This window comes from Hippopotamus amphibius, chromosome 9, assembly GCF_030028045.1.
Source record: "Hippopotamus amphibius kiboko isolate mHipAmp2 chromosome 9, mHipAmp2.hap2, whole genome shotgun sequence".
NCBI classification, from domain to species: Eukaryota; Metazoa; Chordata; class Mammalia; order Artiodactyla; family Hippopotamidae; genus Hippopotamus; species Hippopotamus amphibius.
In genome coordinates, this window is record NC_080194.1 from 83,945,238 (window position 1) to 83,968,109 (window position 22,872).

Consider the following 22,872-nt stretch of genomic DNA (forward strand, 5'->3'; position numbering starts at 1 on the left):
CCTGCCCTCTCTCCTCGCCCCAGATCCAAAGTTCTGGGGCTAGGCTGGAGCCTGAACAGCGCAGAGACGCACGGCGCCCCCTTTAGCTGCGCGCAGAACGATAGGACTTTTTTTTTTTTTTTTTTTCTGGAGCGTTCTTGGACAACGCTTAGGGCGCCCCTCGCAGTGCGCGAAGGGCAGCGCACGGAGGCTGCGGAGGCAGAGCAGCATGCTGGGTCCGGGGAGAGGTGGGCGAGAAGCTAAAGGAAGACTTGGGAGCGCGGGCACTGGGGTTAGGGTGGGGAGGAAGGGTGAATGGGGACCGTACTAGACTGGAGCACTAAAAGGGCACGGCCTTTGCAACTCCTCTACGGAGTCTGCCTGGGAGAGCGAGTCTCGGGACGCGGAGAGGGCTCCTGAAGCTGGCAGGTTGGTGGGAAGGAGAGGATCACAAACACGGCAGGGAAGTCTCGTCACTGCGAAGGGGACGCGGCATCCATCTCTCTTCGGGAACTGAGGAGAGAGAAGGTGTGAGCCCCTGCCCTCTCCCAATACTTCCTCTACCCCCTCCTTCCTGAGCTAGGACACCTGGGCGGGGAGCACCCGGGAGCCCAGGTCATCCGGAACTGCCCACCCGGAGTCACTGAGCTGAAATGAGCCCACGGCCGGCGTGCGTTAGACGCGGGGTGTTTATGGCCCCCGGCCGGGCTGCTCAAATGCGGGTGACTGCGTATCTGTGTCGGTCAGGTGCATTCTTGTCGCAGCCTCAGGGCGTCTCCAAGTGTCAGAAAGCCTGCAGGCGCAGGTGCATTTTCCCGGGCTGGGAAGGGGTGAGGGCGGGCGGCGGGAAGGGTTGGGGATTTGGTCCTTTTCTCCCACTCAGGAGTCCCACCCCGCTGCTTCGGAGTCGTATTCATTACCTTCGAAAATGCTCAGTTCTTCGGTCCCGGGCGGGGCAGAAGGGAGGGTGGAGAGAGAGAAACAGGTGAGCTCTCCAACCCGCAGCGCCCTCAAGCCACCTCAGCCTCCCCATCCACCCACCGCACGTCTCGGATTTCTAGCCCCTCATCCTGGGCTCCCTCCACATCACCTCCCCCCGCCCCGCCAACCCCCCACCCCACCCCACCCCCGCCAACCCCCAGGCGCCCTTAGTCTTCCTTGTTCCTTCGGAGGAGGGGGTCCGGGGTCGGGAAGGAGAACCTGCGGTCCGCCTCACCTGGCCTAGTCTCCGCTGGGGCCGCCGCCCGCGCCTCCCCGGGCGCCCCCAGCTCCGCCCGGCCCCCCGGGGCCCGGGCCCTTCCGGCCGCGCTCTCCGCTCTTTATCTTCTTCCGCGCCATGTGGCCCCGGAAACTCGCCTGGATTTTGGCAGCGGCCGCGTTGGCACCCGGATCGTCCAGCGGGATGTCTAGAATGTCGTCGTCTGGCTTGGAGCAGGCGCTCTCCTGGGGGCGGGGTGGGGGTGGGTCCTTGTGGGGTGAGCGGGCCGAGACCCCGCGAGGGTGGGGTAGGAGGTGAGCATTGGGGGATTGAGGGGGGGGCGATGCGGGAGTGGGAAGTGCAGAGAACGGCTAAGTCAGCCCCCCCACCCCCCACCCCGCACTGGGGTGTGTGTGTGTGTGTCTCCTGGGCAGGGGCAGGCAAAAAATGAAAGTTCAGGGTCAGGTGGACACAACTCAGGAAAGCGAAGTACACGGTAGATGGGGTACAAGACAGCCAGGTAGCCCTGAGTGAGCGAAGGCCCATCGCCAGCAGCTGAGTTAGGGGAGCTGCCCAGATGAATGGAGGGTGGGTTTGGAGGAGCGAAGTAAACCACAGCAGGGACACCCGGATGTGGCTGCCTTTCCCCCTGTCCTCAGAGGGTGCCTCGAGCTCAGAAGGGTCCCTTTTGAGTCCAGGATTTCCTGGGAGAGGGTTTAGAAGATTCAGCAGGCCAGTCTCTTCGCTGAGTAAAATCACACCAGTGCTCAAAGCTTGAATTAGGTGAAGATGGGGCTTACCCCTCAGCCAGGCAGCCTCCCTCTACCCAGGGCTAGAGGCCAGAGACTTTTCCCATTGACCCTCCATTTTGCACTGCTCCTCAGGATGTACTCAAACACAGAAGAGAGGAGATGGTCTGGAAGAAGCTACAGAGAAAAGGCTTCACTCCATAAAAGGACAAAGGAAAGATAGCAGGGGCAAGAACCCCTTTCCATGATGTGCTCAGGAGAAAGAAAAGAATTATGACAAAAGCCACCATTTAAGCACTGCCCTTGTTCCAGGCACAGCCACACAGAGTTTTCTAGATGTTATTTTATTTAGTCCTGGCAACAATGCTATGATGTACCTTTTATTGTTATCCCGGTTTACCCCTAATGAAGCTGATTAGAGTGTTGAAAACCTACCTGAGGTCGTACAGGTAGTTAACAGTGGACCAAAGAGTCAGACCTTTGTATGTCAGAGTCCAGAGTATATTTTTAACTCCTACTTTACAGATAAGCAAAGGCAGTCAAGAAAATGAACCAAGCTCTACCGCTTGCTAACTGAGTGGTCTTGGGCAAGTTGTCTAATCTTTTCCTCAGTTCCTTTGTCTGGGTTGTGGGGAAGAATAAACAATGTGATATGCAGAAAGTTTCTGGCATAATCTAGTTGCCCGATTAATGGTAGCTATTATGATTCTTTTAAATAATAGTAAGTTGATGCAAAATAGTTTTTTTTGTAGGCTAAAGTGGTCATATAAAAACAATTTCATAGGGATCAACATAAAATAATGAGAACCCCATGCTCCAGGTTTCTGTTTTTCCCACAGCCTGCCCTAGCTGAGAATAGAAAGTGTTAGGCAAATGATTTCAGAGGCAAGACTCTGGAACGGATTGGGCCTCAGCCCCCGAGCCCCTTTTCTGCTTAATATTACTCACAGCAGTGATATGGGGTGGGAAGCAAAAGATTACAATGGAGTTAAAAGGGCATTTCTCCTTTGACCTGACCTTCTGGCTTCAAGGAATCTGTGCTCTTTTCTTATTCTTTTTCTTTTCTTTTTCTTTCTTTTTTTTTTTTTTTCTTTTTGCCTGAGGACTTCCACTACTTTTGCTGTGTTTTGTTTCTCTGGCAAGAGATGACTAAGTGGGACTTCCCTGGTGGTCCAGTGGATAAGACTTTGCGCTCCCAATGCAGGGGGCCCAGGTTTGATCCTTGCTTGGGGAACTAGTTGCATGCTAGTTTGGCTAAGAAGTCTGCATGCTGCAACTAAAAAAGAAAGATCCCGTGTGCCATAACTAAGGATCCCACATGCCACAATGAAGACCCGGCACAGCCAAAAAAAAAAAAAAAAATGATGACCAAGTTCTCACGCAGTAATAATAATTCGGATCTATTTCTTTCCCTTCCCTCCATCACGGGTTTGATCCCTGTTTGGGGAACTAGATCCCGCATGCCACAACTAAGAAGTCTGCATGCTGCAACTAAAAAAGATCCCGTATGCCACAACTAAGGATCCCACATGCCACAACGAAGACCCGGCACAGCCAAAAATAAATAAATAAATAATGATGACCAAGGTCTCATACAATAATAATAATTCAGATCTATTCCTTTCCTGTCCCTCCATCACCCGTCCAGTTCACAGAATTGGGATGGGTGTGAGTGGGGCCTCAATGATCACTGCTCCAACCACTTCCTGCCCTAGGAGGTGCACAGTTTCAAATCCCAGATGCCTAAGCCCAGGTTTACAATGGCTTCCTCTCATCATAGTTCCCAAGGCTGTCTTCATTTCCTGGGCTCCAGAGTTCTTCAGTTTGTGCTCAAGATGTCCAAAATTGATTTAGATGCAGTTAAAAGTAGTTATCAAGGGCTTGTGTGGTTGTGGAGGGACCCGACACACTCTTTTTGTCTCTCCTGGGTCTAGCGCTTTCTCCCTGACACCTCATTCCCCACTTAGAAACATAACTCTTTTGGGATCCTTGATTCTCAGAGCTCAAGCTTTTCTTGGGATGTTCTCAGGGAACAGTGAAGCTTCTTCTCAAAAGAAGACAGGTTCAAAAACACATTCCTAACCCCCTCTCCTGGGCTGGCAGCTGTAGAAGTTGAGCGGAGGAAGAGTAAGGGGTATCTTCCCCCAAACATGCTAAGACCCACCTGCTGTCACCACCCACCCCAGCGGGATCCAGAATGGAAGAACAGGCAGAGCCACCCCCAACACGCTGCTCCTCCCCAGAGTCAGCTCCCTCTCCCTCTGGCTGAATTCTCAGGGCAGAGCTGGAGGGACAGTAAAATGAATCCAGGAAGGGGTCATGGTGCCTGGGTTGGTGCCATCCAATGCCAAGATCTGGTGGTGTGTGCCTGAGAGCTCCTCATGAACTGGGGGGTTTCTAGGAGAGGGAGGTGGAGGTGGACAGTGGTGGGCAAAACATGAGCCATGGCTTCTGGTCCTAAATGGGCAAATCACTTCACCTCTGAGGGTCTTAATATCTTCAGCCACAACTAAAACTTGGCCCAGATGAATAAAGTCTCCTTCAGCTCTCAGATCCTAAAAGCTTTAAGAATGATCCCTACCTACTGCTTGTTATATTGCTGGGCCCTGTGCTAAGCGCTTTGCACACATTACCTCATTTAATCCCCATTTTGCAGGTAAAGAAACATCCTCAGAGATGTTTTATAACTTACCCAAGGTCACAGAGCTGACAAATAGTGATGGGATTCAGAAACCTGGGCTGTTAACCACTGCCTCAGGGCAGGTAATTATTTGCATGAGTTCAGCTGGACCAAGTCAACTAGACTAAGCAAAAAAAATGAGTCCAAAAAAATGTTTCTTTGCCTTTTTATATTAAGCGAATTCAGGAAAGTCAGACTATGTAAATTGGCAACTGGTACATCTGAATCAACAGCCCTTGCTCTTTACAAAAAAAAAAAAGCAGATCTGTATTCTTCTCATTTTGGTTTGAGCCTCCTTACCAACAAGAAAGAAGGAAATAAAGCAGGATTAGGTGTTGCCCAGACACCAGGTTGGACAGTCAGCAAGGAGAACCCCAGGATGGAAGCTGAAGAGGGACCAGTACCCATCCCCCAGATGTGCTCTGTTATCTATGCATGTCCCAGTTTCCTCCCAGCACTGAGTCTAGCCCTCCACAGAATGGGGATGGGTAGGAAGATGCTCAGTCCCAGCTCTGCCCCAACCCTCTGCCCCATTACCTCTTCTAGCCTCCCCCACTGCCCTCCCTGACAATGGTGCTATCTCTTGCTCAGCCATTTAGCCCTGCAGGCCTAGGACAGGACCTGAAGGGGGAAGCCTCCTGTGTATAGAATACACTGGAGGACGTGACCCAGGGTGCTGGACCACTGGGATAACTGTGTATTTGCCTCTTCTGTACTGTTTGGATGGGCAGCTTCTCCTTTTTGCAGGGGACACTTATCCCAACCATGCCTACCAATCCCGCAGTATGCCTTGTGGGCACTCAGAAGCATGGTCCAGGGCAGACCAGAGCCTATAGGCAAGGACCTGAAATCCTACTCTAATTAGTCCTGCAGGTACCAGCAAAGACAAGTTACATTCCTTCTCTGGCTTCCTGGAGTCTTTGCTCTCTCACCCCTTTCCACTGACCATGCTTCTTGCCTTCCCTTCCCCATCAATCTTACCATCATGGCAATATTTCCTCTCCCCTACATGCATATCCAGAACCCATCATCCATTTATTTTCTCTGTTTTGTAAAACACGGCTGGGGGTGAGCAGCCCAGGGACCTCCACTAAGAGCCCATTCCTCCTTTCACAACCAAAAACTGCTTCCTGGGGAATAACAAACAGAGGAGAAAGACCAGAAGAAAATGTTATTAGGGCTTTCTCCAGGGGGTGGGAATGTAGATGATTGACATGTTTCTTTTTCATACTTCTCTTTAGTTTTTAAATTTCTCTGTTATGAGCATATTACCTTCATAATTAGGAAATATAGTAAATATTTATAGGAGAGGTTAAATTACAGCCATTGGAATCAGCTAGTGTCCCACCTCCACACTTAGAAGTGGTGCCTCCTTGGGCAAATCATTTAACCTTTCTAAACCTCAGTTTGCACATCTGTAAAATGGGGGAAAATATCTACCTCACAGGGCTATTGTGATGATTAAACATAAAAAGTGTTAGGTACATGGTAAGCATTCACAAATGGACAAATATTACTTATATTAATAAGAGTTAAACATCATAACAACCACTTGCCCCTAAGTTCTTTCTGCCTCTTGGTACCCAGACATAGGGAAGTCTCATCTCTTCTAAACTAGACTATTCTTTCCTTCCAGACCTCACTTTTTTTTTCCTTTTCTAAGCCATAGTGTGGAGGGTGGGGAGCTGGCAAAGTCATAACCTCTTGTATCATTAGCTGGGTTGACCAAACAGCTGAGAGTACAAGAATTTGGAGTAGAACTTTCTCCATATGTAAGGGCTAAAAATAAATAAATAAATAAAAATAACAAATAAATGAACAAACAAATTGTATACAGGTATGATCGCTGCACTCCTCGACTGTGCCAGGATCCTGGTCCTACGCCAGGCGCTTTCATACCAGAGTACCTTAACAGCAACCTGCTTTGGCGTTAGGTCTGCGTGTGGGCGCTGACAAATTGCAGACACTTCCTTCCCTCTCCAGCAGGGCTCTCTCGCGGTCACTTCACCCAGCCCCCTCCAGGGCTAGAAGGCATTGGGGGTCTGTCCAATCCCTCCCCAGAACCACACAGACTAGGCTCTTCAAGGCGCATCATCACTACAAAGCTAACCAATATGAACTGACTATCTCACCCGGCGCTGCACAGGTCGCGAGGGTCGTGAGGGTCATCCTGTCAGCCCACCGACGGCGGCGGCAATGGGATGGGGGATGGGGGTGGGGGCCGAAAGCCAGGGGAAAGGAGTTGCGGTAGCTTCGCTAGGCGACAGCTTCCAGCGTCTCTCTGGGGGAAGTTCCTCTTCTCGTCTAACCTGCAGCTTCCCTGTTGCAGAGCCTCGCCGAGCTCCCAGTCCAATCTAGACTGCCTGGCGAATGGGCGCCCAGACGCCTCCGCGAGTTGGGGAACATTCTTCCTAAGGCTTCCAAGTCAGGCGGGCGCCTTCCACCACCCACCACCCACGTCTTACCAGGCTCCCTTATTGCTCCTAGGTCTTCTGCACCCGCTTCCGTCCCTCACTCGCCCTCCGGGGCTTCTCGGGTGCCCCTTCCCCCAGAGCAAGCTGAGTGCCCGTCCTCCAGACCCTCTAACTTACGGTGCAGCAGTCCATGGTGGTGTTGGGGGACCTTGGCTGGGACGGAGGCTGGCGCAGGAGGTCTGCGCGGTGCCGGGTGGGGACTCTGGGGCGGTGGGGAGGCAGCAGACCCGCGCCAAACCAGCCTGCCGCTCGGCTGTCGCGTCCTCTCTCCCGCGCTCAGCTCTGCGGGAGAAAGTAACCCGAGCCCTGCGGTCGAGAAGCCAATCAGGAGAAATCTTCGGCAGAGTGGGCGGGGAGACGGGAGGGAGGACCACGCCCCCTCTAGGCTCCCTCCTCCTCGCTCCCCCTCCTGCCCCAACCCCTCAGCCTACACACTTCCATCCATTCCTCCTACACACCCCATCCTCCCAAACTCACCCCCCTTGCTGCCGAGGCGGCAGACTGCCAGGCAGATGTATGCCGGCGCAGGCAGAAGGAGGACCCCGACATCCCGGGCACAAATACACTCGCATCTGGGCTCAACACCCCTCCCACCCACAGGGAGAAAACCATGCACCCCTCACCCACCTTCCCACACTTCCACAACCTAGCTAGAGTTCCAAATATGGCTCCCTCTACCTTCCCTCCCCCTCATTCCTCTAAGAAATGCCCCCTAAGACGTGCGGTTTAAAGGTATCATCATCCCTCTGCTGTGGAATGCAGAGGGTGGGCACACATAAACACAGAAGCTGACGCCAGAGCCCCACATGCCCATATATGATACTCCCCAGGCTCACTAAAACGTGCACTTCAACATGCAGACACTACAGACACAGCCTGCAAAAATAACTACACAGACCTGGTATACACACTGTGCAGCTACATGCAGACTCTGTTAATGTGTGCACACACACACACACATACACACAGGCAATCACCCTACTCAAAATGTCTGCATTACATATCTATCGATCCATCCCTCCATTTGTCTATATGCCCTACACTAAACAGACAAAATCCTATATGCACAACACCAATTTTGTCTATATTTATATATGGATATGGACACCCTTCCTTCCCACTTCCCGAACCACACTCTCTGTAACCACTTGATCCACTGTTTCCGAATAAGACAAAAACTGACCACTCTCACCCTTGCCCCTGGGAAGGAAAGAAATACCCTCAACCCCAGTATAGGGAAATATCAGAAGTCATCATGATGACTCCATCACGATGGAGGAAGGATGTGGGCTTTGTGAGAGGCTTGGGAAGGCGAGATATGGGAGGAGCTTCACGGAGGGGGAGCCTGCCCCTTTCGTGGTCGCCAGCCTCCCCCAACTGATCAGGGTACCAGAGCTGGCAGTGTGGCATGTTAGTGAAGAAAGTGGGCCATCTCTGAGAAAACTAGAAAGAAAGTCTTTCTCAGCTGAGGTCCCAGAGAAGGGAAGGAAGAAAGGACGGCTGCTCTTCAAGTCTGTGGACTGAAGCAGAGGAAGGAGAGGAAAAATGCCCTGTGGCTCTGGTTGGAACCAGGGATCCTGAAAAAGCACTGCTGTGAACCCGCAGCCGCTGGACAGTTCTAGCATGGCTGTCACATGCTTCCTTCCTACCTGAACATTTGGGCCATGGGCTTTGCTTGTCAAAGAGAAAATGAGTGGGAGGGAAATTCCGGTGACCACTCTGGTTGGGGACGGAGTTAGCTAGCTTGGGCCCTCAAGCTGAGCTGGATGCTGGCTGGGATTCCAGGGCTTGGGGTGGAGGGGTGTCTCTCCCAGCGTGCTTGGGACCCACCCACCCTTGTAACTGAAAATCTGTTCCCCAAGCTGTCTCTGGCACATCCTGCATCCCCCAACCTCCACCAAATGGCAGGATGTCCTGGGAACTCGGGCCCTTGCCTAAGTAATGGGCACATCTAGGGCCTTGGTTTGTGCCAGTTGCCATTGGATTTCAACTCTAGGATCCAGAGGAGAGAGGGAAGGAGGACACTGGGGGCAGACTGGGTATCAGGCCTGGACTCCGTGCTTTTCTCTTCCCAAATTAGAGCGGAGGAATTCGGGATTTAGTGAGTTTGCAGTAAAGTCTCCCAAGTTGCTAGGCAACATCCCTCTGCAGGCTGTGCTGCCTCTGGGCCCTTCTTCCTGCTGGTCAGAGCTGAAGAGGGGATATCTTTACAATGTGCCCCTGTCACCCTCTCCCCCCTCCCCCCCCCCCCCCCCCCGCTGCCCTGCCTGCCAGGCAGCACAGCCCTTTCCTCTTCCTAAAAGACACCTTTGCATGGGGTAAGTGTGTCTCTGAACACCGGCAGGCCCAAGGGAGAACAGATCTGCGACTGTTGGTTCCATCGACAAAACAACCATTTCAGCAACAGCCCACTTGAGGCGCCTACGCAGAACTGGCCCCAGCGCTTGTCCTGGGGGATGGGCAGGCGCGGAGGTGAGGAAAAGGTAGACAGATAGGAAGGTAGAGACCAGAAGAGGAAGACAGACAGCCACAGACTCGAATATCCAGAGGCAGGAGCAGCAACATAGATGGCCCCTTTTAATGACACCTACACTCTAATACACACACTGTCCACACAACCACAGAGACACACACTGGGGGCACCTTGCCACACATTCAAGGACATACATAGAAGTGGACCACTTCACAGAATGCATCGAGGGCATGCATCTCCTCTGGTAAGGGGTTCCTCTTCTGGACTAGGTGGCCAGAGTTTGTCAGCAAGTCTGGCTGGGTGGAAGGAACTCTGAGCCTCTGATTCTCCAATCGATGAGAAGGAAAGGGGACAGGAGCAGGGTGGAATGCTGGGTCTGACTGCTTTGAGGAGCAGGCTGCCTCACTCTGTGAGACCAGGTGACACTCACCACAGAGGACTGACTGGCCTAGGGCCTGGGCCAAGGTCAGCCTTTGGAGTGTTACCTATTAACCTGCTGGGCTTGGGCCCTGCAGTGATCCTCCTTGACTCTTCAGATTTCAAAAACTCTCCCCTGTCTTTGCTGGCTCCCACAGCTGTTGAAGGAGAAGGACTGCAGGCCTGGAAGGAGAGGAAATCTGGAAGGGCCTGTTTAGAGACAGAGCTGGGGCCTGCAGGGGCGGGGCGGGGCGGGGCAGGGGGGGTGCTGGTGGGTGGCTGGACCTAGCAGGGAGCAGGGAGGTAGAGGACACAGAATAGGAGGCAAGGCTGGCAGAGGAGGAGATGGTTTGACAAGAAAGAGCATAAAAGATGGATTAGTGGGAAGCTTCTGGGGTCCAATACAGATCCTTCTTGAGACAGATGGAGGGGTATTTGGAGAGAGTTGGTCCTGTAAGCAGAGAGAAAAGCCAAGGCACAAGGCAAGCTATTTGCCAATACTCCCGGCTTCCCCTCCTTGGAGTGGGCACTTTCTGAACATAACATCCCAGCTCAAGCCCACAGAGGGACTCCATGAAAAGACGAGGGTGGGAAGGAGGAGGCTGTGCCTTTGGTGGAGCTGATCTGGGGGCTTCTTAGGTCAGGATTTTACCCATTTGAGTGGAGGGGGTGAGGGTAGCAGGAAATTCAGTTTTCTCTGCAAATATTTCAGCTCTTGCTGTAGTAGTATTTTTAGCAACTTGGTTGGCAGAGGAGGAGCCCGGGTACATTTTTAAAGGGGCCTCTCCCAGACTGGAGGCCTCCTCCCACCCTCACCCCACATGTCATAAAGGCGAGGGGGAGAAAGCACACAGCTCAGGAGGTGCATGCAAATATAAAAGTCAGGTTTGCTGGGCATTAGGCGACCATTAAGTCATCTTCGCCGATAGTCACCCGTTATCATGGACACCATTCTCATCAGCAGCTTTATCAAGAAGAGTAAATATTTCTTGAACTTCTGCTGTGTGCTGCTAGGGATGTGATACAAAAGGCTTAAAACAACATGCTTGGTGAGACGAGGGAAGGGACCAAGACTGCTGAGTGAGTGCTGGGTGCTGTGTGTCATGCTAGCCACTTTATACATGTGATTTCATTTAATTATTTTTTAAAATAAATAAATTATTTATTTATTTATGACTGTGTTGGGTCTTTGTTGCTGTGCACAGGCTTTCTCTAGTCGTGGCGAGCAGGGGCTACTTTTCATTGCAGTGCATGGGCTTCTCACTGCAGTGACTTGTTGCGGAGCACGGGCTCTAGGCGCATGGGCTTCAGTGGTTATGGCACGTGGGCTCAATAGTTGTGGCTCACAGGCTATAGAGCGCAGGCTTCAGTAGTTGTGGCACATGGGCTTAGTTGCTCCGCGGCACGTGGGATCTTCCCAGACCAGGGCTCGAACCCGTGTCCCCTGCATTGGCAGGTGAATTCTTAACCACTGTGCCACCAGGAAAGTCCCGATTTCATTTAATTCTTATAACAACTCCGCAAGTTAGGCGTTGTCTTTCCTATTTTACAGATGAGGAAGTGAAGAGTTTTAGGGGTTGAAGAAGTTACTCAAGGTCACACTGTCATGAAATGGAAGAGTCCAGATTAAAACTCAGAACGGAATAATAACATTATCCTAAATCCGAATAGTGATTGACAAGGTGCTTCCACATCCATGATTTAACTTGGTGCTTTTGAGAACTGTGTGAGAAGGTGTATTTTTAACTGCCTTTCCTGAGGAGGAACTGAGACCTAAAGAGGTTAAGTGACTTGTGTCTTGTTGGTATTAGACCTCTAGTGAACTGCAGAACTAGGGCTAAAACGCAGGAGTTCTAGCTTTGAATTCTGTGTGTGTTCACCTCTACAACTCCAGCACTTGCATTGGGCTCGAAGGAATGGGTTACAGTGGTTAACAAATCACTCACAGTCTCTTCTCTCTTGGTTGTTACGGTCTTACAGATAAAAGTATATATGTATATATGTGGGTATATATATATATCTGTGTGCACATATATGTTATGTGTATATCGATATGGATGTATATAAATATATATCTACATGTACATGTATGAGATATGTTCATATTTTTTTCCTAAAGTAATAAATGATAGATGCCAAGTGAATGATGCTGACAGTAGGTATTATGAGAATTGAGACGGGGGCGGAAATAATTGAGAATTTGGACAATCCAGGAAAACTTCCTGGATGAGGATAGTTTGGAGGAAGAATGGGACTCAAAGAAGTAAAGGGGGGCTGGGAATAGGCAGAGGGACATTTCTGGCAGGGGCAAATGCTGTGAGCCGTGCTCTGCATTTAGTGTCACTGTTAGCTTACGCTGTCCCAGTTGTGAAAGGCCCTGGAGACAGTAATCCCCGTCTCCTGCCTCTCATGCAGGGTTTTAAGTTTGAAGCTCAGTGCCCTGAGTGGATACACTGGAGCACTTCTGGCCCTCTGGTCACACCAGCTATGTGCTCACGCCTGCTCTGCTGCCCTGCTGCTCCTTGGAGCTCTAACACACACACGTGCCTCTTGCTCCTGCTGCAGTGCCAGGTGCCTGCTTTCTCCACCTCCATGCCATTTTCCTCTGGGTCTCAGTGTAGTTCAAACTCCTGGATATGGTTTGCTCCTTGTTCCTATATTACCCCAAATATTTACTCATTCTCTAGCCCTCCGCTTCCCTTTCCCCAATTTGCTTCCCCACGTTTCCTTGTGAATAAAAGCTAGCGATGGCCGAGCAACGTGTGTACTTGCTGGGCCTCACATCCCACTTGCAAACTTTGGACCAACACAATCACTTTTATAACAAGAATGCAACCTTTTTGATAATATTTTAAACTCTCACACAAACCTAAGAACCACTTCAATTTTGGTCCAGACAAATGCCTATTTAAATTATTTTTTATAAAAAGACTTATCTGAGGTATGATTTTTACTTTATTCCTTAGTCTGTTTAAAGATCCTTCCTTGGGGAACTCTCCTGCACTGTTGGTGGGAATGCAAATTGGTACAGCCACTATGGAAAACAGTTTGGAGGTTCCTTAAAAAAACAAAAATAGAACTACCATATGATCCAGTAATCCTACTACTGGGCATATACCCAGAGAAAACCATAATCCAAAAAGAAACGTACCATAATGTTTATTGCAGCACTATATACAATAGCCAGGACATGGAAGCAACCTAAATGCCCATCAACAAATGAATGGATAAAGAAGATGTGGCATATATATACAATGGAATATTACTCAGCTATAAAAAGGAATGAAATGGAGCTATATGTAAAGAGGTGGATAGACCTAGAGTCTGTCATACAGAGTGAAGTAAGCCAGAAAGAGAAAAACAAATATTGTATGCTAACTCATATATACGGATTCTAAAAAAAAAAAAAAAAATGGTACTGATGAACCCAGTGACAGGACAGGAATAAGGATGCAGAGGCAGAGAATGGACTGGAGGACACCGGGTTGGGGGAGCGGGGGGCGAAGGGGAAGCTGGGAAGAAGTGAGAGTAGCACAGACATATATATACTACCAACTATAAAACAGATAGCTAGTGGGAAGTTGCTGTATAACAAAGGGAGATCAACTTGATGATGGGTGATGCCTTAGAGGGCCGGGACGGGGAGGGTGGGGGGGGGAGTCGCGGGAGGGAGGGGATATGGGGATATATGTATAAATACAGCTGATTCACTTTGGTGTACCTCATAAGCTGGTACAAGAGTGTAAAGCAATTATATTCCAACAAAGAGCTTAAAATAAAAAAGCAAACCATTACGGAAATTAAAAAAAAATAAAACGATAAAAATGTTAAGTTCTTAAGTGTATTTCTCATGACATAACATAAAATGTACATTACACAAACCTCAAAAAAAAAAAAAATAAAGACCCTTTCTCAGGGACTTCCTAGGACTACAAAAGGAGATAAAAGAGATTCCTGGTTCTACCAGTACATGTGTGTTGTGTGAGGTGCAGGCCATTCTCCCTGACATTGTCTACTTTAGGGAAGAAAGGGGAAGCTCTTACCCGGGAGCTGGAGACTCTCGAAATCATCGAGGTTGAGCATCTCTTGGAGTGTGTGTGGGGCCAGGATTCCAGACTCATGCTTCTCCACACTGACACTCTCTAGCCTGAGAGCTTAGATGGAATGATGGGTTTGATCTGGATTCACAGGCTATGGCAGTCCTGCATTCGGCATCTAACGTCTATTGCCTTGTATTAATACTTTTTTTAAACCTTTTGTTTTACTTTAGAAAAATTTAAACACATGCAAAAGCAAGGAGAGAAATATATAAGGAACTTCACTGTACCCATTACCCACATTCAATAATTCTTAGCTCCTCACCAAACTTATTTTATCTATATTCCTTATGATTCCCCCATTACCACTTTGTTCATAAATATTCAGGTTTGTGTCCCTGAAATATAGGGATTCTTTAAAACTTATTTTTAAAACATATGTTCATTAGACTGGAAGCTCCATAAAGAAAGAGATTGGTGCTGTTTTCTTTACCACTGTAGCCTTATCCCAATGTCTGGGACATAGTGGATACTTCAATAATATTTTTTGAATGATTGAATGAAGAAGGGGGTGAAGGAATAATATTGTCTAGAAGATGCAAGGGATAGAGAAAAGTGCATATTTCTGTGGTCAGCCATGATCTAATTTGCAGTGGGCCGAGATTCTGGTAGGGGCTCAGGTATGTCTTCAGCAAGAACTTAGTAGGTGGGCCTTAAATAGGGAGGCAACTCCTCATATCTCTGAGATTCAGCCTCAGGGCTTCCCTTCTGAGGAGCTGAGACATTTGGACACCTGTTCCATGGAAGTCCTTGCTGAGGTGGCCCCCTTCATGGGAGGAGCATCGGAGACTCAGCGTGACAGGGCCTGTGAACCCGGGAAAGAAACTTGCCTACAACCAGTTTATCTAGTTTAATGTCTCTATTTCCATTTTATGGTTTCCTTCCTTTAGCTTGGCTGAGCATTTCAACTTTGTCTTAGCTATGCAAAAGGACATCGAGGAAGAATGATACACTCAGTCTTAGACCGGAGGGCCAATGTCGAAAGGCCAAATGGGTGGCAGCATCCGTTACTGAGGGAACTTAAGGGGAAGCTGGCTCTCAGGGGATCAGAGCCCAGCTTCATGGTCTCACTGCCCTTTTTTAATTTGGAGATTCTATTTCCACTGATAACCTTTAAGGGTTTTATTTTCATTTTAAAAAGTAGGAAGTTTCTTTCATAGGGTGGTTTGTCTGATGTAGTTGATCCAAATTCCCTTGAATAAGTTTATATGTTAATGACATCTGCCTACCAGCCCAAACCAATGGCCCATTGGGTGGATGAAGACCAGCCTGCCACTGTCATTTATAAGGAAATTAAGGGCCTACCACTCTCACTGTTTTGTTAAACCAATACAGATCAGCCATCTGGCTGGAGATGGTGTTACCGACAATCACCTTCTACCAAATTTCCATGTGAGCTCCTGTGAGAACAGTTAGTGTTGGTGTGGAAAGGTCTCTCACTTGACTTTACACTGACAGATGTCCTCACAGACTGTCATCAAATATGGCCAAGACAGGTGAACAGATATTAGAACTCAGCTATCGTAGGGCCTGGGTAGCAGGCCACCTGCAAGAGAAACCTCCCCCAAGGGCCCCACCCAACATGAAAGTCATGTCACACGCCTCTCCCCTCTCGGATTGGATCATGACACAGGAATTTGGTCATGTGGTCAAATGTCTTTCCTGTGTGAAAATGAGAGAAGTTCTACACAGATTAACCCTGCCTCTAACCTTGGGAAGTGATATTTGGTTTGACTTTTTTTTTTTTTTTTTCTTTTTCTGGTCAGACTGAAGCACTGGAAAGAAAAGGATTGTTAACTGCAAGCTTTTGTTATTCTGCAGTTTGGGTGGACTGTTTGCATTTAAGGAGGTAAGAACTGATAGTTATTTGGGTTGATACACTTTTGTTATTTTTGCTTTGCCTGCCCGTGGGATCATGTGTTGGAGTGGGGTGAGGGTGGGGAGTGCTGGAACATGATGAGCTGTTTTTGGATTGGGTTGTTAGTGGAAATGTTCTTGCTGCTTAGCAAGAAGGCATGTTAGGTAAAACCACTGTGTCCCTTTGACTTTCAAGTCTTAAGGTATTTAAATAGTCTTTCCACAGGTGTTCAGTGTTCACTTACACCTGGAAGAGCCAGTCAAAGATCTGTATAGTAGACATAATCCTACAGAATATCTTCCTTAGAAGTGAAAGAGTGTAAAGCTTGGTTCTTTTTTTTAAAATTAAGTTTATTGAAGTATAGTTGATTTACAATCTTGTGTTAGTTTCTGGGACTTCCCTGGTAGCACAGTGGTTAAGAATCCGCCTGCCAATGTAGGGGACACGGGATCAGTCCCTGGTCCATAAGATCCCACATGACGTGGAGCAACTAAGCCCGTGCTCCACAACTACTGAGCCTGCGTGCTGCAACTACTGAAGCCCGCACACACCCTAGATCCAGTGCTCTGCAACAGGAGAAGCCACTGCAATGAGATGCCTGCACATGGCAGTGAAGAGTAGCCCCTGCTTTCTGCAACTAGAGAAACCCTGGGCGCAGCAACAAAGACCCAACACAGACAATCAATCAATCAATCAATCAATCAATCAATAGTTTCTGATATACAGTAAAGTGATTCAGTTATATGTATTACATATATCATATGTATATACATTCATTTTCATATTCTTTTCCAGTATGATTTATTACAGGATATTGAATATAGTTCCCTGTGTTGTTTATTCATCCTATACATAATAGCCTGCATCTGTTAACCCCAAACTCCCAATCTATCCCTTCCCCACCCACAGTCCCCCTTGGCAACCACAGGTCTGTTCTCTATGAGTCTGTGAGTCTGCTTCTGTTTTGTAGATAAGTTCATCTGTGTCAATTTTAGATTCCACATACAAGTGATATTGTATGATATTTGTCTTTCTCTTTCTGACACTTCACTTAGTATGATAATCTCTAGGTCCATCCATGTTGCTGCAAATGTCATTACTTCATTCTTTTTTAAGGCTGAGTAGTATTCCATTGTATCTATGTACCATGTTTTTATCCATTCATCTGTTGATGGACACCTAGGTTGCTTCCATGTCTTGGCTATTGTGAATAGTGCTGCTATGAACATAGGGGTGCATGTATCTTTTCGAATTATAGTTTTGTCCAGATATATTCCCAGGAATGGGATTGCTGGATCATATGGTAACTCTATTTTTAGTTTTTTGAGGAAACTCCATACTGTTTTCCACAGCGGCTGTACCAATTTACATTCCCACCAACAGTGCAGGAGGGTTCCCTTTTCTTTACACACTCCCCAGCATTTATTGATAGTGGACTTTTTAATAATGGCCATTCGGACTGGTCTGAGGTGATACCTCATTGTAGTTTTGATTTGCATTTCTCTAATAATTAAAGCTTGGTTCTTAAAGAAGAGAGAGCACATTCTGTTCTACTAGGAACAGGACGATGGAGATGAGCTGTTATGATTTGCTAAACATATGTCAGCTCATAACAACAGGAAAGTTCCACATTTGGGATACTGTGTGAGGATGTGTAGATCTTAATAAAACCATCATGGCAGACACTGTTGGTTACCTAGCCAACATCCATGCATTCCCCCTACTTGCTTCGTAACAGAACTGCAGTTTTGTTGGAGCCTGTCATGGGTCTGGGCCTGAGAACGCATTGTAATCAGTATAAGCCTGTTTCCACTTTCTCAGCTTTTATGACAGCTGAGGCTGATCACACGGCCCAGACATGGCCAATGAGATATAAGCAGATTTCTGCTGAGAAATCTTCTGGGAGAGCGCTTGCTTTCCAGATAGGAGGAGGCAGAGGCAGCTGGTACCACCAATCCCTCTTCTTTCTGCCTTGAATAAAGACCTGAAATTTAGAGCTGCATCAGCTGTCTTTTGGCCAGAAAGCAACAAGTCAAATGCTAAAATCATGAGGAAACAACCTTGTATATATTTAAGCCAGTATCATTCAGACTTTCTATAAGATTTACACGAATGAATCCCTAATATGCCATAATGATACAAGAGATGTTTGAGCACCTCAAATCAATGTACCCAGCATTCTGACAGGATGGGGGCAGCATGTGCAAATTATTTCCAGGGATTCTTTGATGACAGACCCTGAAAATTCTAAGTTGGAATAGCGAGCGTTTCAGACATGAGTTTATGCAGTCTTGTGTACCTTGGCTCCCTCATTGGTTGACCTAGGTTGGCTCTGCTTGGATAAGGATGCATTGCAGGATTCTGGGTGACCATTCATGGTTCCTGTAGTCATGCTCAAAGCCTTTGTCCCCTGGTCTCTCTCAGCATTTCTATCACATCAACCTTTCTCCCTTGTCCCATGTCTGGTGTGGGGGCTTGCTATACTTAGACTTACTGGTGAGTAAGGAAAATTCCTTTAACACAAAGAAGAGAACCCAGAGATAGATGAGGACTGTATGGGTTTGGGCATTTTTTTCTCTAGTCAGATGGCTGATCTTTATTGGTTTCAAAAAGTGATAGGTGGGGGACTTCCTTGGTGGCGCAGTGGGTAAGACTCTGTGCTCCCAATGCAGGGGTTACGGGTTCAATCACTGGTGGGGGAACTAGATCCCAGACGCATGCCATGACTAAGAAGCCCTCATGCTGCAACTAAGAGACCTGCCTGCTGCAACTGAAAAAAAAAAAAAAAAAGATTCAGCACGTGGCAAGTAAAAACCAGTGCAGCCAAAATAAATACATAAATAAAATATTGTTTAAAAAGTCACTGTCAGGGGTGGGATGAATTGGGAGATTGGGGTTGACATATATATGCTAATATGTATAAAATAGATAACTAATTAAAAAAAAGTCACTTTCCCTAGCCACCCTCTCTAAAAGACTTCAAAACACCCACCCTCTTACCACAACACTTAAAAAAAAAGTGATAGGTGGGAGACCTTTAATTCCTTATAATTGGCAGTGCCAGGCTGGTCTTTATCCACCCAACAAGCTTGGTAGGGAGAAGTCATTGACATACAAACTTACTCAATTTGGGATCAACCACATTAGACTACCCAGTGAAGAACCTTCCCACCTCTTTTACTAAAAATAAAATCCTCCAAGGTTAGCACTGGAAGGAGACAGATTCAAGCAGAGCAGATACTTATCCCGAATCTCTTGTTTGTAGAGACTTTAGAGCTCCTTTGGGCACGTCTCCTCTCCCTGACCATTCCTGTGGACAGTACGTCCACACGCAGTTGCCAATCTAGTTTTGATGATATTCTGAAGGGTTAATCAGATGTCCTGTGGATAAAGATTCCTTAGGACAAAGATTCCTTAAGACAAAGTTCTTTGGGTAAAGTAGGCTTGTGTCCTTAAAATGGCCATTACTTTTAGGCAGTACAGGGGAACAGTTTGTACCTATAAGCAGAAATCTCTGAGACACTGGGTCGGCACTTATTATCAGATATTATTATTGTTGTAAACCAGTATGTATATACAAGGATTTCTGAATTTACCTTCAACTAAAGTAAAAATTTCATAAGTCTGAAAGATCTCAAACCATTTTCCTGGGAGCACTTTCTGTGCCAGATATTTATTGTGAGCATTTATGTGCCATCTGCCTTACACTAGGGGCATCACATGTTGTATTGATCAAGAGTGTCTTGGTTGTAAGGGATAGAAACCCGACACGTCAGCGTAAGTATCAATGCTCTGCAAGAGCAGAGGAGGAGCTTCACAAACAACCAGATCCAGGAATACAAAATTTTATCAGAATTCTCTTCTTGCCTTTTTAATCTTGTCTCTGCTTCCTTCCACTTAATGCTGCCATCCTCATAACACTAGAATTCTGGCTGCAGGCATCTCTGAACTTAAACCGTTATAGCCTTGGGAACAAAGAGGAAATATCCTTCTTCAATTCCAACTTCATTCATGATAATTTTTAAATTCCCAGCAGTGGTCTCTGACAAACCTGACTTGTGTCTCAATCCCCTCCCCGCACCAATCCCTGTGGCCAGAATGATGAAGTATTGTAAGTGATCCGGCCTGTGGCACAATCGTATGGCCAGCTGGATCGTGCCCTGCAAATCCATTTGGTTAGAGTGGGGGAAGAGCAGTTCCCTAAAAGAAAAGGGGTTGTTCTGGACCCGGCTGGCTGAGTAATGCATGTCCATCTCAGTACATTACATCCTATAATGCTCACAATAGTCCAGCGAAGCAAATACTGTTATCCATGTTTTACTGGCAAGGAACGTGTAGGGGAAAAGAGAGGTTAGGTAACTTGGACAAAGTCACTCAGCCAGTAGGCAGCAGAGCTGGGATTCCATTCAAGTCCATTTAACCCCAAAGCTCCTCCATCACCTTGCCACCTCTGCTGCCTAGATGAATTTCTCCTCAATCCATGTATTTTAGAGTCATGGGGCCATTAAGACATATTGCTCTAAGTGTGCACATTAGGCCACGACCTCCTGTCCCTCTGCTCCCCTCTAGGAAAGGATTTTGGTATTGAGGGTTCTTGTCAGGCTTCTGCTTCCTTCCAGAGTTACTAGTTTAAACAAAACCAAGAATTCATTGGGCTACTTAACGGGTTTGGCATGGCTGGACCCAAGGGCTTAGTTAGAACGGTGCTGTCGAGCCTCTGTTTCCCTTGCCACCTCTCAGCAGTGCTTCCCTCGGAGTCTCTCTGTGTTAGATTTACCCTCACATTGGTGAGAAGGCTGCAGACAGTCCCAAAACTGCAAAAGAAAAAGAGAGTGTCTCTCTGTGTGTATCCATATACCAATTTTTTGAAAGGGTTCTGTGCAGCCCTTCATGAGTATTTGTCCACGTGACTGACAAACACTCCAGGACAACATGGACTGGACCAAGCCTAGGATAGGATGCAGCCATAAACACATCCACATCAATGCCTAACAAGGTGGAATCAGAGTGAAGAGTTGTGGTCAGTCTCTTCCTTCTCAACATTCCGCTAGCACTTTATGAACAGTTACCACCCTGCCTAGTAATTGTTTACATCTTGTCTTCCTCGCTAGGCTGTGAAAACCTGAGGAATCAGGATTCGGTCTTTCATTTTGACATCTCAGCATTTAGCATAGTTTCTGACATATAGGAACTCAATACATATTTATCAAACGAATGAATATAATACACGATAATGTTATGGTTTGCAATGCTGTGGTTAAGAAAACAAACATTCTCCAGAGGTCTGGCAGGCACCACAGTAATAGAAGCTACCACTTAGAAGCTATTGTATAATTTACAAAGTAAATGATAACTACTTTGCTGAAAATGTTAATGTATGCATCTCATTTAAACCTAAACACAGTGAAAACGCATGTACCACTACTTAGAAGCCTTGCACTTAGCTGGTGTAGAGGAGGGTGAGGGAGGTTGCAGAGGGAGAGGATATGATCTGTAAGGAGAGTTTGGTCCTGTGGAGGCAGAATAACAAACACAATTAGAAAACCTCTCCAAGACAGTACGGGATAAGTTCCTCTATTCAAACGGATGCTCAGGTGGTCCCTGGCGAAGGCCCAGCGTCTGCTTACGTTCCAAGGAGGAATCTGGGGATGTATTCAGAGCAGAGTTAGAAGAGTGACAAGGAGATGAGCTAAAAAACATGACATGTGTGGAAAGGTTAAAGGAGCCAGAATGACTCAGGTTGGAGAAGAGAAGGCCGAGAGGAAACTGAATCATTTTCTTCAAGACAAAGAAGGGCTTTCTTGCTGGGGGTGGGGGGTGTGGGGTGTGTGGTGACCAGCTGTCCTCCTTTGCCTCTGTATGCAGTGCAAGGGGAAATGGGCTTAGATCGAAGGCAGGGCTAAGATTAGAGAGAAGGAAGAACTTGGCAGTGAGGGATGTTGTATAACCTACTTTACAGACACTTGGGGACTGAGGAGACTCCCACACTCCTGGTCCTGGCCCAGTGGACTGTATTTGGGGATGGTCTGGCAGGCTGGCGGGGAACGGAGGAGGGGGTCCCGTGGGCCTTCTGTCCGTGGTCTGATCTTTCTCGGTGTCCTCAATTTCCCGTTGGAAATTAAGTTCCCCAATTTTGGAGCTGGCAAGGCAGCACCTCCCCCACCCACCACGCACTGCACCAGTGTTCTGGGCTGGGTAATAATGCCTGTCATTTCCTCTCCCGGGGGAGTGGGGCTGCAACCGCCCTGACAGCCCCGAGGGATTGAAGGTAACTAAAAATAGTGCCTAAATATAATCTGTTGAGGGGCACATTTGCATTGCTTTTCTTCCCCCCTCCGGTCTCTTCATGCTTCTGGGCAGGCCAGGCCAGGCGTGGGTCTAGCTCTGGGCCCTGGAAATCAGGTTCTGAGCTCCAGCTGTTCTCATTTTGTTGCAGAAGGATTCTCTAGACAAGAGATTTGAGGGAGCAAATCCAAAAAGTACCACCGAGGGTTCTCAAGGGCGTCCTCTGCCACCCGTCCTTGCTTCCCATTGGGCCCTCTGGGTCCTTCAGGGCCCAAAGATACAGGGAGAGAAGCTGGAAGTGGGGGAGGCAATGTTGAAAAGGAGAGCCAGCTCCGGCTTTGTTCTCCCATCAGCCACTTCCGTCTGCTACACAATCTCTCTGAGGTTAAATATTAATTAAGAGCAGAATGACAGTGAGAGCTGAGCAGTGTCACTTTCTGTCCCAACACAAATGCTAATTTCCTTCCTGGTATAAAGTGACTTTGGAGTGGGATTGGCAGCCCAGGGAGAAGAGCTGGGGAGGGGGAAGGAGAGGAGATGAGGAGAGATGGGCAGCCCAGCTTCAGAGCCATTAAGAGGAATGAGGCAAGGAAGGGGGGATTAGAGGGCTGTCAGGTAACAGAGGATGCAGTCACTCTCCCAGTTTAACCTGGTGATCTAAG

At 47.8% G+C, this 22,872-nt stretch overlaps 1 protein-coding gene across 1 annotated transcript; it reads right to left on the minus strand.

The window, feature by feature from the left end:
* Positions 1 to 127: 127 nt before the first annotated feature.
* NRGN (neurogranin) lies at positions 128 to 7,352 on the minus strand. The gene is made up of 4 exons (XM_057750941.1): positions 7,198 to 7,352; positions 1,196 to 1,422; positions 900 to 917; positions 128 to 492 (listed from the first exon to the last, which is right to left on the minus strand). Exons 1-2 carry the CDS (start codon positions 7,210 to 7,212, stop codon positions 1,201 to 1,203), a joined length of 237 nt encoding a protein of 78 aa, XP_057606924.1. The 5' UTR covers positions 7,213 to 7,352; the 3' UTR covers positions 128 to 492; positions 900 to 917; positions 1,196 to 1,200.
* Positions 7,353 to 22,872: the final 15,520 nt, after the last annotated feature.